Below are 16,021 nucleotides of genomic sequence, written 5' to 3'. Positions count from 1 at the left end.
GAACTGTACATAGATATTTATCCCTTTCCTTACTAATATAAATGAGCTGACAGTGCTGCAATATCTTTAAATTGTTCAAAAATTATTTCGCTATTTTGCATGTGTCTACTCGTTTATCTAATAATCAAATAAATAATGAAAGATCCATTACTATCGATTTTTTTGTACACCTTCATTTGACCTGGTCTGTGGTTGCGAGTGAAAAGTGGTTATGATCAAGAAAAGTGAATCGCGTGCATAGAGCCGTACGCTGACAACGCGAACGCTTATTGTTTCACGATTGCACAACTTGCGAAGGCGACAAGAACTCAGATCCCAGTAAAACGAGTAAATTTTTGGCTGAGAAACGCAGGATCGCCCCATCCCATCCATCTTTCATCTCCCGCAATCAGAGTGGACGAATCCTTGGATTTTCCCGTGACTCATCGGGAACTGGGACGAGGTTGGCGAACCGGAACCGATAAATCGTGTTCGACGGGGTTGCGTTCCCACTGTCGTTCGCCGCGCATTATTTTCCGTTCGGACACATTCTAATCGCAATGTTCGGGGCGCAATCACGTCTTACGGCTAGATATGTATGCGGTTTTTTCGCCGCGGCTGACAGCCGCAGGGCCGCGAGAAGTCGCGGCGAGACAAGGCGTGGGCTGGGGCAGAGGAAGAGGAAGTGGAAGTGGAAGTGGAAGTGGAAGTGGAAGTGGAAGAGGAAGAGGAAGAGGAAGAGGGTTCCGGGGGCCAGCAGAAGCGAGCGTTCCAGCGGTTTTCTTCCCGGGCAGGCTGCCAGCTGGCAGCCGGACAACGGATGCGTGGAACCGAATCGATCTTCGATCGAGTCGATTGCCGAAACCCGGCCAAGCTCCAGGAAATCGTGCGTGCGTATGCGGCTGCGAGAGCGCCCGTTCGTGTGCATGCGCGGCACTGTGTGCGTTCTCGGCTGGAGATCGGCCCGAGGTGATCCCGATTCGACGAACAAACTGGCAGAACTCGCGGCCGCGAGCACGCTCGTTTCTGCAAACATGGGACAGAGAGAACGAGTCTACGGTATTTTACCGGCAGGGCGTTTTCCTCCTCGCGAAACCGCGATCATCGTTGCGCGAATTAACATGCTGCTCGATTGTTTGACTTTGCACTGCGCCGTACGCGTCTCCGAGTCAATTATAAATATTTCCCATCTTCTTGCCAGACATTTATTTTGTTTTGTTTTATTCATTTTTAAACCTTATGTATTTAGCGAAACCGAGAACTTGTTTTCCCCGGTAACTCATAGTGGGTAGACACGAACAATAGATTCTACTTAGCAGCACGGGGAAGTTATTTATGACCCGACCTGATATTTCCCAAAATGTTCACCTTCAGACTCCTTAGACCTTCCAGAATTAGTTCTAGTATTTAAAATGCAGTTGGTGGACTATTATTACATGCAATAAACACTTTTAATTGCAAGAGGCCTAGTTAGTTAATAATTGTTTCCTTTCTATCACCACTCACTTGACACGACTCATTTGACGCATGTAAAGTTAATTATACCGGGAAAGAAATGAAAGGCACGACAATTGGTCACCTCACAATAACGCAATTGCCTTATTCATTTTAAAAATAATCTAGTGGAATACAAAGGTGTTTGCTATTATGGCAGACAAAAAGTTCAGACTCAATTTGAACCTTTGACGTAATCTTGATATAACAACGAAATAATGTACCCAGCTAGTGATTCGTCAGCAGATTTGCATGCACTGATGCCGTCGATAAAGCCTCCACCTTTGCCGCAAGGATTTTAACGCGATCCACAAAGATGAAATGATCATGAAGGTCTGGAATACAATACTGACAGCCGCGTTGCTTGGGAACGTTCGCTTAATCGCCAGCCGAGTCGTTCGCGCGATTTTCTTTTCACTGGTGGATTAGCGCGGCTCGTTGCGCCTCGTATACACCGAATACACCGTAATAAAGACCTTAACGATCACTATAATAATATCATCGCCGCCGTTCCCTGTTCCCATCTCGCGCTTCGCCCTCGCGCCCGTTTTACGATATCGAGTGTCGCGTCTCTCATTAGCCACGAATTCGTCGCGCGTCGCCACCGAGTCACAGTCCATTCGCGAACGCAATAATCCGTCAGGCGCTACCGTTACCCGCGGCGTCTCCCAGTTTTTTCGCGTTTTTAACCCTTTCGCTACGGCAGTCCGTTCCGCGGGAGTAGCGCCGCTGAACGAGGCAACGCGCCGCGCAGTGCGCATGATGCGCGTCGGCAGTCTTCGATGTTCGCACTTACGTCTTTAACCCTTTCGCGCCGAGCGCCGCATATACGCGGCATCCACTCGACGGATATATCCGCCGTTCGGCTCTGCAAGTTTCTATGTGGATGACGGATATATCCGTCGTTCGGCTCTGCGAGTATCCACGTGGATGTCGGATATATCCGCCGTTCGGCTCTGCGAGTATCCACGTGGATGTCGGATATATCCGTCGTTCGGCTCTGCGAGTATCCACGTGGATGTCGGATATATCCGTCGTTCGGCTCTGCGAGTATCCACGTGGATGTCGGATATATCCGTCGTTCGGAGCGAAAGAGTTAAGGGGCGTTGGTCCACGTTCCCCGACGCAGTTTATCGCTGTCCCCGTTTCCCCGGCGCGATTCCGTTCCGGCTCCAAGATTTATCGAGACGCCACACGGAATAGGAAGCCGATTAAATTAATTAAGTCAATTAGCCTAATTACTGGCGATGACCAGCTTCGCAGCCTCTGCGGGCTTCCCGCGGCCGGGCTACATTTTTCTTTAGGGGTTTCCGGACGTTTCGGACACCGCCGCGCCGCTGCCGAACTTCGCCGTGTCCCAGATTCCCCGAGATACCCAGATACGTATCCGACCGAGTCCGCAGAGTGTGACGCTGACTTTTTAATAAGCCGTTGATCGATTGCAGTATCGCCGTTTAGGGAGCAAGGGCTATCGCCGCAGGACGTTAACGATTCAATTCGGGGGCGCTGGGCGTCAGCTTCTTTGCCGTTCCTCTGCTTCTTTTAATTCACAATCGTAATTATTAGATTTTGGATCTTTATGCAAAGTATAAATTTTTTGCGCCAATTGAATTTGGTACAATAACATTTGTAGTTTCTTTTAATATTTTTTATTCAGTTTTATTCACTCGTGGTCACTGTGAATGCATAAATACCGGAGTCAGTAATCATATCTGAATCAAAGAAGTTATATGCTTGCGATAAGATTGTGTAAACTGCGATTGATAGTGTTTCCTTCCTTGATAGACTTTATAAATCTGTCGATCGCACTTATAATTGCGATTTCGTGTGCTCAATTTAGTGAAAAGTGCACAAGGTTTATACGACGTTCCAATTTCAAGTAGATCCAGGTATAATCTCTAGCAAAAAAAATCCCAATATCTGTACCCTTTGAGACCTTTTCGGTTCAGATTAATTGCTCGAATATTCAAATCTTGTGTTTCCATATTCGGCGGATTGAAATGGCGAGCGTATGTAAATCTCGAGGACGGCGCACGGCGGTGTGCTGCATCGTTCAAGTGCGAAGGGTTAATATCAACCATTAGCCGCTCGGCCCTGAAAGAAGCTAGCGGCGTGCTCGTGTGCACGAGAGTTGCAATCTGTCAGGGGCTCGTTAGAACGTCGGCGCAGCACTCGGGGGGCCCTTCTCGCGGGACTCCACGGTCTCGTGAACGTTCCGCGCCGCTCCGGAGGACGCATGGACGTCGATGCGAGGGGTCGTGACCTTAGGGATTCGCGAATATTTCGAGGCGACAGCACGGAGCGGACCGGCGCGGAGCGGATTCGCGGGGACGTTTCTTGGCTACGGGATCGATCGCCATGGATAAACGAGTCGCGTCTGGCACGGTATTTCCGGTATTTCGCGCGGCGATGATATAATAACACAGGAAGGCGGACGCCATTACGAGGGAATAGCGGGAATAGTTGAATGGGCCGGCGCAACGACCAATTCCGCGCGCATCTCCTGCCGGCTTCGCCCGATCGTCGGTGAAATTCCAATTTATAGGTTCCATGGCGGCTCAAATACCCCCTTCCAGTCGCCCCCTCCCCCTGGTCTGTCTCGCACACTCGTACAATAACTGGCGACGGGCCAGTGATTGATTCGGGTGGCCCTCGCATCTCGCGACTTCCACGAGTTCAGGTCGGTCAGCCTCTATTCGGGTCGAGGAGCTGCCGAAAATCATTGGAAATCTCGAAAGGTTCAGCTCTTTTCTATCGAATCCTCTTTAATCCCGGCTACCTGCCGGAACTGCATCCGTCAGAAAATTGATCAACGTTTTTACGCATCGCCCGTGTGTCCGTTTCGGTCTCCGCTTGCAACTCAATCTGACCTATCTCGTCTTGCGCCACCGCTGATGCACCGAATTAACCCTTTGCACTCGGGTGGCGAGTCTGAGGGAACCGTAAAGATTGTGGCACTGTTTTCAAACAAATTTTTGCATTATTAAATTTATACGTATTCGATAAAATTGTCAAGTAGTGTTTCAAATTGCATAATTTCGTTGAATCTGTAAAATTTGTTTTTCCATGCTTGTATGTGATAAATACGTAAATTCACTATACTACAGTTCAATTAACGCGTTAATTCGAGTATTTTGAAATTGCGATTTGCGATGTTTTTCTTCACAGCCACAGATTCATCAATAGCAATATTAATTTTGATATCTACTTATGAATGATTCCAGTTCTCCTATCTTATCCTTTCCGATATCATTGTTACACAGAATTAGAGATACGTGCTACTAAATCAGAACTAAATTGTTATCGCAAAGCATTTTGCGAGCGCAATTGTCAAGGGGCAAAGTAGTACAGCAACGGAATACCGGTGAAGTTAGCATCGTTCAATATTATTGCCGAATTAATCCCACAGTTGGTCAAAACCTGCGAATCCCAGCCGATCGAAGCATCCTCGGCGTTGTTCCCCTAACTCACTCGAGCATTCTCACAAAACTTAGCCCCCCCTCCCTCTCCCCGTCGAACGCGAAATGCAGAGTGCCCCGTGCTCCACGAAATCCGCACGGCGACCGACTTCGCCGGTTGATTAAATAAATTCGCGAGAAGCTACGCCCTGTTTGGCCGGATCTCCGTGCTACAGAACGAGCTTCTGCGCTGCCTCGATTCTTCCGGGAGACCGGATTCCCGCTACTTGTTCTGTCGCGCATTCAGGAGATACATTTAAATCGCTGGTTCCATAAAACTCGCTCGAACTCGAGAACCAGGTCAAGCGGCGCGTATATTTGCAGGTGAGTTACGAGACACCCGGTGTATGTTCGCGCGTCTCGAGTTTCCCTGTGGATCGTTCTTTGAGCCAGCGGCGCCGAAAAAAGCTGTCCGATTTAGGCGGTCGCGCCTGGCTAATAGCCCCGGAGATCTCTTAATATTTCGGAATTTTTCTGAGGGAATTTTTCAAATAGTTCTCTTTAAACATTACGCGATGAGAAAGTGTACGCGTTGCTCTATTTCAGCAGTCGTTTTCTAGACGGCTTCGCGAATTCGTCAAAGATGTCTCGTGTAGTTAACTGACCCAAGAATCATAACTTCCTCTTGAAATTATCAATTAGCTTCTCCTTTAAACGAGCATCTTATATCTAAGCATGCTTCAATTGAGATTAGCCACTTGTATATCTGGTTGATTTTAAACGAAGCACACTTGGAAATTGGATGCTCGTATGAAGGAGGAGTTAATTAATATTTCAATTTAATAGGGAGAAATTTATGATTCTTTTTGGCTCGGTTAACTAAACAGGATTTATCGAGCAATCGCTTAATGTAATCCAGAGGTATTGATTGCGGTCGCGGCACAAGTTTCCGATATTTCCAATAGCGCGCTATTTCGAATCTATCGGCGGTTAGATCGTTTCTTTAGTCCCTTTCAAGGAGTAATCGTTCCCGACGTCGAGCAATTTCCGTCCGACGAAGACACCCCCTTTCTCCTGGGGGTTAAAATCGATCGGAAACCTTCGAGGGGAGCTCGCGTGTTATCCGACACGCGAGAAAGGAAAAGTCTCGGAGCGTGTACGCGCCGCGGTCCGCGACGAGATTCCATCCAGGTAGGTACACACACCGTCGTCGTCTATTTGCCTTTGCTTTAGATTTTCATTAGGCAGCAACGAGCCCGCTACCCTTGCCAGTCGGTGACCTTCTTTCCGAGTCACGGTTCCCTTTGACTTCGACCGAGCCCGCCAATATTAAGGGCCGCCCTTAAAGCTGTCCCTTGGACTCGGCTCTGCCTTTGCGGGCGACACGATTTTCTTTTCTCTATCCGACGCAAGCGGAAATAAACCTGTAAATAGTCATTCCGTCCTCTATTTTATTTAGTCGTTCTCCACATACATTAGAAGCTGAATTGAAGTTCGAGGATTAAATAAAAGTGAAAATCTTCTCAAAGGGTACTTCTTAGCGGGACGCTCTTCAAATCCTGGCATTTTTGAAAAGAAAACTCTTGAACGTGTCGATTTGAAATCTTTTAGAGTAAATGTTACATAAATTATGGAACAGGGGTTACGTCGGAACGTGCGCTCGATTTTTATCCGCAATTTTTCAAGCACCGGCTTTAAATTAACTCGGACGATGAAAGAACGTTTACTAGGCGGAACTACAAATTGCACAGTCACTTGTATATATTCGGACGAAAAGCGGACAGAAGAACCGGAGCCGTTTTACGGCTTCGGCTGACTTCCAGCCGGATCCACCCTGTTTCTCGAACCAACCACGAGACTCCTGAGTTACCCCCCCCCCCCCCCCCGGCTCCTCCCAGGTCGGACCCCATTTATCTCTCGTCTTCGACAGAAGCGTCCGAAACAAAAAGGCGGCTCTAGTGGCGCGAGGGACGGAATCGATCTCGTTTCCCGGCGGAAAGCTGCTTTTTCCAAACGTATCTTATTTCGCGGGTATTAGCTGCTAGGTCGGTGCAAGCTCGTGCGCGCCGTGGGCGGCGGCGTAGAGTGCCGGGAGGCGAACGAGGGGGGTGGATTGTGTGTCTCGCGTGAAAATCGCCATAACCGATGCCCTCGATAACGCGGCGCGATGGCCGCTTATAACCGGAGCCGCGTAAATCCATACGCGACCTACATTCGACTGCGGAGAAAACAAATATCGATAAATTATCTCAGCCGCGGGGGTGGCCGGCGGCGAAGCGGGGGTGCGCGAGTGACGGACCACTCTTTGCTTTTATTGCGTGGAAAAAGTCCTCCGATTGACGCGACGCGCGTCGCGGACCCCACGTGTCCCGCTTTACGCATTTTCGCCCCGCCCAGGGACACCGCGGCACTCGTAGCCTCTAGACACTTTCGCAATCATCCCCCACTGTCCGCCATCCCGCGTTTCCCCCCCCCCCCCCCTCCCCCCCATGCCCCGTCGTTCTCGCCTTTTTTTCCCGGTCCAAAATCTAGATGCACATGTGCTGTTCCATGCGGTATCATTAACGCGCTCGTTAATGTCCCTCGCCCGTGCCACCACGATTTTCTGTGTCACACGAAGAAATTCCGAACGGTGCATCGGTGGATCGGTAAAGTGCCATGCTTTAAAATGAGCACGGCTAGATTGATCTACGATTTTTTCTCGCTATGGTACAATAGTTTTAACATTCATAGTTTTCCACCTATTACTCGGTGACACTTTGATTCTCATCTTCCATAGATTCTCTCGAACGAGATAATACCAAGATTTTAAAAATGAAATAATTTAGAGGAATGAAAGTAAAGATTTCACCTTTTTAAATAAGCTTAGCTAAAACGTTGTGCGATTTTTTTAATAGTTTTCACATTCATAGTTTACCACCTATTACTCGGTGGTACTTTTGGTCTCATTTTCGGGGTGATGCTCTTGCACGAGACAATACCATGATTTTAAAAATGAGACGACTCGGGGAAAGGAAAGTAGAGATTTCACCTTTTAAAATAGTCTGATGCGATCAGTCGTATTCCAAGGTTGGTCCAGTTACGACTGACTGGAAGGACAGGAGATCTAGGATAAAGAAATGCAAGAATTCTGATGATCTTACCCGACGGTCACGTCGAAGATGTTACTGCCGACGGAGCTGGACACCGCCATGTCGCCGAAACCTTTCCTGGCGACGATCACGCTGGTGATCAGATCCGGGATGCTGGTGCCAGCTGCCAGGAAAGTCAGGCCCATCACTTCCGGCGGTATTTCGACCGTGTCGCCGGCCACGTTCGCCCACCACACCATCAAGTACGAGTACGCCGCTATCCAGAAGATCGACCCGATGAACGTCACCGGGAACAGCTTCTTCCCTGCAAGACAAATGGATCGAATCTCTCAGCGTTCCCTCATCGTAAACGCGTCTCCTTCCTCGGAACCGGACCGCATCGGGCGGGACGTGGCCGGATTTCCGAGACCTCGGGATTTCCTTTGAATTCGATCCCCCCCAGCGTTACCCTCCCGGAATTGTTCATTTTTTTTTCGCGTTTCCCGCGAAGAGGACCCGCGCGCGGAAGGACCGAGATCCGAAATTCAATGCATTCAAATTTCCAAGATTTGCACGATAGTTGTCCTATCCGGCGGAATAACAGCGTTCACGAAGAACGGAGCTCGAGTTCTCTCGAAGATTGAACGGGAAACCCGCCCCTAACATTTTTCTTTTCCGAGGCCCTCTCTTTCTTTGTCCCTTATCCCTTCCCTCTTGTCTGCGTGTTATCTCCCCTTCGAGAGCTGCCAAGAACGGATCAAGTATACGGGGTGTCCGCGAACGATTGATGCGCTTTAATCGCTACTAGAGAACCCTTTAAGCTTCTTCCGTGCGACTGATTACGATTCTCCGGTAAAACGTCTTTTAAATCTTTCCATCTCTTCGGATCCGTTCGTTTCATGAAGAAATCCTCGTATCTCCCGAAAAGCAACTTTAATCATATCCTTAAACGCAACAAGCGCGAGGATCGTTATGAAAAATATATAGGAATATTCTCCAATTTTGCTTCCCATAAGGAAAATATTCATTTTTTAAATCATTTTAATCGTTTTTAAAATCATCACACCGACAGTGTTGAAGATATTTTTTAAACACGAAACGATGCTTTCTACGAAATTGGCGAGATATTACAATAGGCGCAGAACAGTAGCAAGCAGAAAATAAAGGAGAAATGAAATTTACTTTTTAGCAAATCTACCGATTATCGGGCTGTCTATCGAATCCGATCGCGCCTCGGGGTCATAAATTTTCGAATACTTCGCGGACACCCTATAGCACGGAGGGCCACCACGCCCAAGTTACCGCGGATAATCTAATTCGAAAGGTCGAATATCCGCGATTATACGTGTATCGAGCGGCTCGATAAGGATCTGAACTGTGCTATCCGACCGATATCGAGGTCCACGGTTTCGCAGACAAAGCGGCAGGCCTTCCGTTCGATCGCGACGCGGGTCGTTATTTCAAGAGCGATTTCCGGGGCTGGGAATACGATCAAAGGGGACGGTTTCGGGAAGAGCGGAGTCGGCGGTGAAACAAAAAAAAAAAAAAGGAGAAAGCCGAAAGAAAAACGAAGGGATGATCGTGAAGGGAGAATGATCGGCGACCTAGCCGACTCGCGAAACCGCCGGGATCTATGCGGGAAATGGTTCCGCGAAATTCCTCTCTGGAACGTCGGCTTTAACTCTCTCCCTTCCGGCTGGCCGAGAAAGAAAGTTGTCCGTCGCGCACCCCCCCAGGAATAGGCAGAGTTCGTCGGAGCACGAGAAACGCCCGTCAATTATCATCCTGACGGTACATTGGAAGTCCAATTAATCATTTGCTTCCTCTATGCCAGCCGCTCCCGCGATCGCGCCGGAGAAAAATGAATTCGCCGTAAAAATTCTTCGGGGTAGGTATTTTCTCGTTTGCCGAGAACTGCGCGAGGCATTTCGTGATACGTTTCCTGGCAGACTCGATATTCGGGCGAAATTTGGGAATAGCTGTACCGTATGAATGTTCCCTATGGGCGTTAATGATATTTATACGTAGAGCAGTCGTGTATTTGGTTCAATTAAATATATATAATATATACATATATAATAATATATATTAATAACAATAATAATAATAATAATAATAAAATAGAAATCTGTTACACAAGAAATAATAACAAATAGAGAGATCTTGTACAGCAATCGCATAAGTATAATACAAATAAGGAAAAAAAGGAAGGAAAGCAGAGAAGAAGATATTTAAACGTTATTGAAATATTTATGTAATACAATAGAGTATTCTCTCTTATTCAAAAGTTTATATGTTTTAATATACTGAAATGTTCTAATATCTAAAACTTTATTCAAGTTCTCTACTAGACACCAATGCATCTAAATAACACAATGGTTCGATAATAGAACGTTTGCATAGCAGAATATTGTAAAAATGAATGTTCGTTTAAGGGAGTGACTACTGCATTTCAATTTGACCATAACGTAAGCCATGAAACGAAAAACGAACAAAAACGTCTATACAAGTTTTCATTGGATCCAAAATTCAATAGAATCATCGACTCGCATGACTGCAACCAGCGCTTAAGCCAGGTTCGGCGGAACGTTATAAAATAAAACAGTCGCTCGAATTTGGGCCAATATTTTCAGTTGTCCTATTTGTCCGTCATACTTCCGAATTACATTCAATGAATACCATGCTGTAGAAAGATGGCCAAAATCAATGTTTAGAAACCGTTGGCATGCGCTCTCTTTAGAGAATCGTTCAAACACGTTATTTCGCTGGGAACGTAGAAGTGTTATGGTCGTAGGTATTTCGGCGAGCGATGGCAAGCATGGAGGATGTTAGGGGGATGATACCGTGACGCGAAACGATTCTCACTGGCGGAACGTAACGAAGTTTGCTTAATGGCTCTAACTAAACGGGGCTCGGCTGTTCCGGTATGCGATTCATCCGTTCGATTTTCCGCGGGGAAACGAATTTTTGCTGTTGCCGCGTATTGAAATCGAGAGAGAGAGAGAGAGAGAGAGAGAGAGAGAGAGAGAGAGAGAGAGCGAGAGAGAGAGAGAAAAAGGGAGAGAGAGGGAAGAGAGACAGGGGGAAGGGTACAGAGCAAGGGCGAGAGGGAGAGGGGGCGATAGAGTGAGGCCGCGTCGCAATTTTCTGTAACAATGAAAAGCGACGGGCAAGCTGTGAATGCCTCGCTGCGCCAGCCGGCAACAATCAGTCGTCGATTCGAAATTAGCGTGTCAATATCATCTTTCGTCGGCAGGCATTGTGTCCGGTTGAAATACAGGCCCGTTAATAGGCCGAGATAATGCAGCTCGTAATGTGATTGATGGCAACCGGGAATCGGTTTTGAATAATAGACACCGTGTGCACCACCCCCCGGCCCATCTTACAAGGGTTGTTTCGTGATTAACGCGACCAGAGTTTTTCTGGGACACCATCCATTTCTGGTATCCGGCGTGGTAATGCGTTCGCATTCTATTAGAACAACCACCCCTTTTAACCGCGGCGTACCTTTCTATTACGTAATCGTAGCCGAACGTAAAGTACAATTATTAATTTCTTCAAAGCTCTCAGTATTTTTAACATTGCACAGAATTTAGGACGTCATATTTCTTCACCCATGCTATTCACTCTATTTTCTTTATAGTCGTAATGATTACAAGTTTTTGGATTGTAATAATTTCTAAGAGGAGGAAAGATAATTTATATTTATTCTGCATCAATATTTACTTAAATGTTTAAATGTCGATGATGAAGAGATTTCAGAATTTGATTTAGACTAAGAAGAACGAAATAGCATTCGTAATTAACAGGTTATTACTATAAATCTCCGTCACGTGTCAGATTCGTAAAGTATAGTAAAAGGTTAAAGGAAACTAGAACAATGTGTTCCAGAAAATGTCAACAATTATTTACTTCGTAGAGCTGTTGTCGCGAACTATTATAAGAATAAAATAAAAGTAAATTGGTGCAACAAACGTGCCCGTTTCTCGGGGACCAGTCATCGACAGAAAATAAATTAAAGAAAAATATGACCGCTAAATTAAAGACAAACTGATGAAGGAATAACAAGAGTAAAAATTGATGCTACAAATGTCCTCTTTTCCAGGTAGTTTTGATTGAAGAAGCAGAAGTTAACTAGAAGTGAGAAGCGTGGAGAAATTTTTTGAATCTGATAATGCCTGCACGATCTATTCCATGCAGCGTTCGCGTTAAATATTGCAAGACTCGTTCAGAAATAACCAAACCCGATAACTGGTCGTCGATTACGGAAGGAGGGACGGTTCACGAAGGTTCACCGACTATTTACGGAAAATTTGATCGCGATTCGCGGAACGGTGTTCACAGGAACGACGCGGTGGCGGCGCGCGGCGTTCGACGTCCTTTGCGGACGATTACTTGACAGGATAGGGGGGGTTGGAAACGCGCGAACAAAGGACATGGACCGTCCGTGGACCGTGCGCTTTTACCTTCCGCACGCCAACACCGATTTTCACCGTAATTTACCGAGCCGGCGGTGGCTCGACCGACCACCGTTCCGTCTGCAAAGATTACGCTCCCATATTCGGATCGTTTCGGTTGTGGATTCTTGTAAATGCCGTCGCCGCAGTCCCTTGAAATCGCGTGTATGCGTTCAACAAGCACAGAGAGATCCGAGCGTAACCGGATTAATTATTCTGTCCTTAGAGAAGACGTTGTCAGACAGTTGATTCGAATACTCGCCTTGGAACAGTTCGATTTGCTTATTTTGCATCCGGGGTTGGATTTCAGTTGTGGATATTACAGGTTGAAATTGTTTTCTTATCTTAGAATAATTCGTACATATTTTCATTATTACTGTGGTGATATTTCATCAGTTTTATTTAATATATTTAGGAACGATATCTTTTATCTAGCAAGTATAAAACGTTAAATATTAGAATCTTTAATTCCATAGTGACTGGGATCTAGAATTTATGCATTTGTGACAAAAATCAACTAAGAAACAATGTAAATATATTACTCTCAACATATTAAAATTGTTAATAGAAGAAATATATTTTTAGCGAACTTCTATGTAATTATTAGACTGCGGATTTTTATGTATTTTTGACAGGAATGGCCAGGTCAAATGCAAAACTGTAAACGCGTCAGCAGAATTTGAGGATATTTTTATACTATGTGTAACTTATTAAAATGTCTGTGAGATGTCTGATTATAAATCCGCAATCTAGTTATTACTAGTGAAATGAAATAATAAATTAATATCCTCCACATAGAGTTAGAATTTATACCGCCCTCAAACTACTACATAATAAAATAATCCATAGAAAATGCATATTAAATATCAAATCTCAGATGCCACGTTTTACGCGTTTTTCACAAGTTACGAACAACCTTTGCATCGGAAGAGAGCAAAAAAGTATCAGCAATGGACGAGGCGAGCCAATTTAACCCTTTCAGTGCCAGGCGAGAACGGGTGTCTGGGCGAACATAACCGGACGAATTAGACGAATTTACTAAGAGAATTTATAAAGAATTTATGGAGGATTTATAAATATCAAACTAAGAATGATCTTTATGTAATCGAAGAAGCAACGTATTATAGAAGAGATAGAGAAGTTTTATAACTAATTTATACATATAATAATAGTTGTATCAATTTATTTTGCGACACGGTTCTCTCGCAATATAAATTGTAAGGCGCCATTGGATGCGCAATGTTATATCGCCGCTGGCGCTTTTCGCAAGCGTTGCGTACGATATATCGTCGTCCGGCACTAAAAGGGTCCCGATTGAGAATCGTCGAAGAGAGTTCGTCTTACCTCTGGGTGTCCTCGTGTCGGGCAGGGTGAGCCACAGAGGGAATAAAATGGGCGCGACCAAGATGTAGGTTAGCCTCTTCCTGGGACTGCTGGGCCAGCCCATGTCCAACGCCTCCGGAGGTTCATCCTCCTCTCCCTGGAATCAGGTATGTTCGTTAGTTTCGCGATGAAATTACTAATGACTGCTTTTCTCGGTGGTTTCCAGGCGCCCGGTAGAATCCGTCCGAGCAAGAGTACGGCCGAATGGGATTAACCGCGGACTGGTTTTATCATCCGCGACACACTCGGCGTCGGCCGCGTATTGTTGCCAAGTAGGATACAGGCACGGGCCGGCCTCGGCAAAGACACGCCTCGAAAAACCACGAGCCGCGCAAAGGCACAAAGCGAGTCCTTATTCATCCTCGGCTAACCGCGGCACAATGGCCCGCGTCAGGTGTTCGGATTTTCCAGCTGGAAGTCGCGCCGCAGGCGTAATTGCTGCCAACACAAGTCCGACGAGCAATGTCGGACAAATGCGCCGATGGTATCTCCTCGAAACGACCGACTAGACACTTTTAGACGCTTTAACGAAACTCGTCCGACCGTGCGTCTGATCATGCGTCGACTTTTCTACTGCTGCGACGATTTCCGTCGACGCACCGCCATTCTTGATACAATAATCGTGGTTGCACACTGTCTACGTGAAATGTAGGTTTCAAATCGAAGAGAGTGCTTCCTTCTGAAAGGCTCTGTATGTTCTTACGAATGCAAATTCATTTCTTAAGGCTCATTTTACGTCGTTTAGGAGGGTCAATGGGCACAGAGTACTCAATCATCAATGCAGTATCGGAAAACGATCGTAAAGGCAATGCTTTTTCATTTTCATCTGAAATTTTCAGTTTTATAGTCCCAAACTAGGTGCCTCCCTGCACTTCGGCAAATATTTGCAGATTTTTCTGCGCATCCTAAATGCGCGCAAATTGTGCCAAACCAGGAGCAGTAACTATTTCATCGAACTTTGAATTTTTCAGTTTTCCGAATTTCTTTATGCATTGTAACTTTACAGTTTAATATCGAGCGGCTGAAGGTAATAATAATAACAATGAACCGTATTCTTCACGGATTACAAGTGGTGCATCTCCTCGTACCTCACACGCCATATTATAAAACGAGTTAGATAAAATAAAGCAAAAAAATAAAATAAACTGAAATGAACTAAAGTAAAATAGAGGCGCAGTCGGGAATATATCGGCAAATCTTTCCAGGATTTTCTGCTTGTTCCAGGCGTGCGAGAACTTGGTCGAACAAGAAGAAACCAGAGTGCTCGTTCCAGATTGCTAGGCATTCTTCGACACGAGTCGCTGCAGGAATAACAAGGGCGATATATTGGCATCAGCTCGAGCGTGACGAACGGACGAAGGACGCGAAGATCAAGATCGCGGATCAAGAGCACGTGACCTTGGTGCTGGGGTACGCAGAAGTAGGAAGCGTGTTTTCGAACGCGGAACCGGGGAAGCGTATCGGCTGGCGACTTTGCTTCGATTATCCGAGGCGGCGTGGCGGCGTTGGAGGCGGGATTGAAATAGTGAATGCGCGCGGTGCACGCCGGGTGTAGCCAGAATTGACCCAGATTCGCGGCGCATTCAAAATGAAAAGGCCTTCTCACTCATTTAGGACAAAGCGAGGTTCGAGAATCCCTCGCGATCCGCGCGGCGGCCGCGTTTTAAGCAGCGACGCCGGCTAATATCGGCTCGGAAAAATGCCGAGGCTAATTCCGCCGCTTCCGAGGACCCGTCCGACGTCACGCGAACGTCCGTCGTTCCTCTCGATGCCGTCGACGACGATCCAGGGCCGTGCCTTATCGGTCGGGATTCCTGAAAATCGTCGGATTCCTGCGATTCGTTCGATAACTGCGACTTTCGCGATATTTCGAGATCGCATCGCTCAGATCGATGGGAGACAATAGTTGGAACAAGTCGATCAAAACGATGACTTTGAGAGATCATGCCCCAAGGTTGTTGAAATCGGCGAGGTGGACCGCTTTCGAAATAATTATGTTTAACCGATTCAGGGATTATCGGCGAGAGGAGATATTAGGGAGAAAGCTGCGACGATTGAAAAGCGAAAGTTCTTTAGGGAAGAGGAATGAAGCCACTCTTCCCGATTGCCTTGTTTCCAACCCCGACATCTTCGCCGCTGGAAAACGACCCAATTTCCGAACGTCCTGCCATTGTTGAGTACAATGCGGCTTGTCTCGTCGAATGGACAAGGGATGTTTGCTCGGCGATCGCTGCGTTGG

At 46.5% G+C, this 16,021-nt stretch overlaps 1 protein-coding gene across 1 annotated transcript in view; it reads right to left on the bottom strand.

Moving 5' to 3' along the window:
• Window positions 1-16,021, bottom strand: part of Nckx30c (solute carrier family 24 member Nckx30C) — a 112,058-nt gene that overhangs the window by 5,897 nt on the left and 90,140 nt on the right. Inside the window, exons 5-6 of the mRNA XM_078193687.1 lie at window positions 13,744-13,879; window positions 8,015-8,267 (exon numbers count right to left, since the gene is read on the bottom strand). Coding sequence (XP_078049813.1) covers window positions 8,015-8,267; window positions 13,744-13,879 — 389 coding nt within the window. The remainder of the gene's footprint in view (window positions 1-8,014; window positions 8,268-13,743; window positions 13,880-16,021) is intronic.

This window comes from Augochlora pura, chromosome 10, assembly GCF_028453695.1.
Source record: "Augochlora pura isolate Apur16 chromosome 10, APUR_v2.2.1, whole genome shotgun sequence".
NCBI classification, from domain to species: domain Eukaryota; kingdom Metazoa; phylum Arthropoda; class Insecta; order Hymenoptera; family Halictidae; genus Augochlora; species Augochlora pura.
The sequence above is the reverse complement of the archived record's forward strand: the minus strand, read 5'-3'. Positions and strand labels throughout refer to the sequence as shown.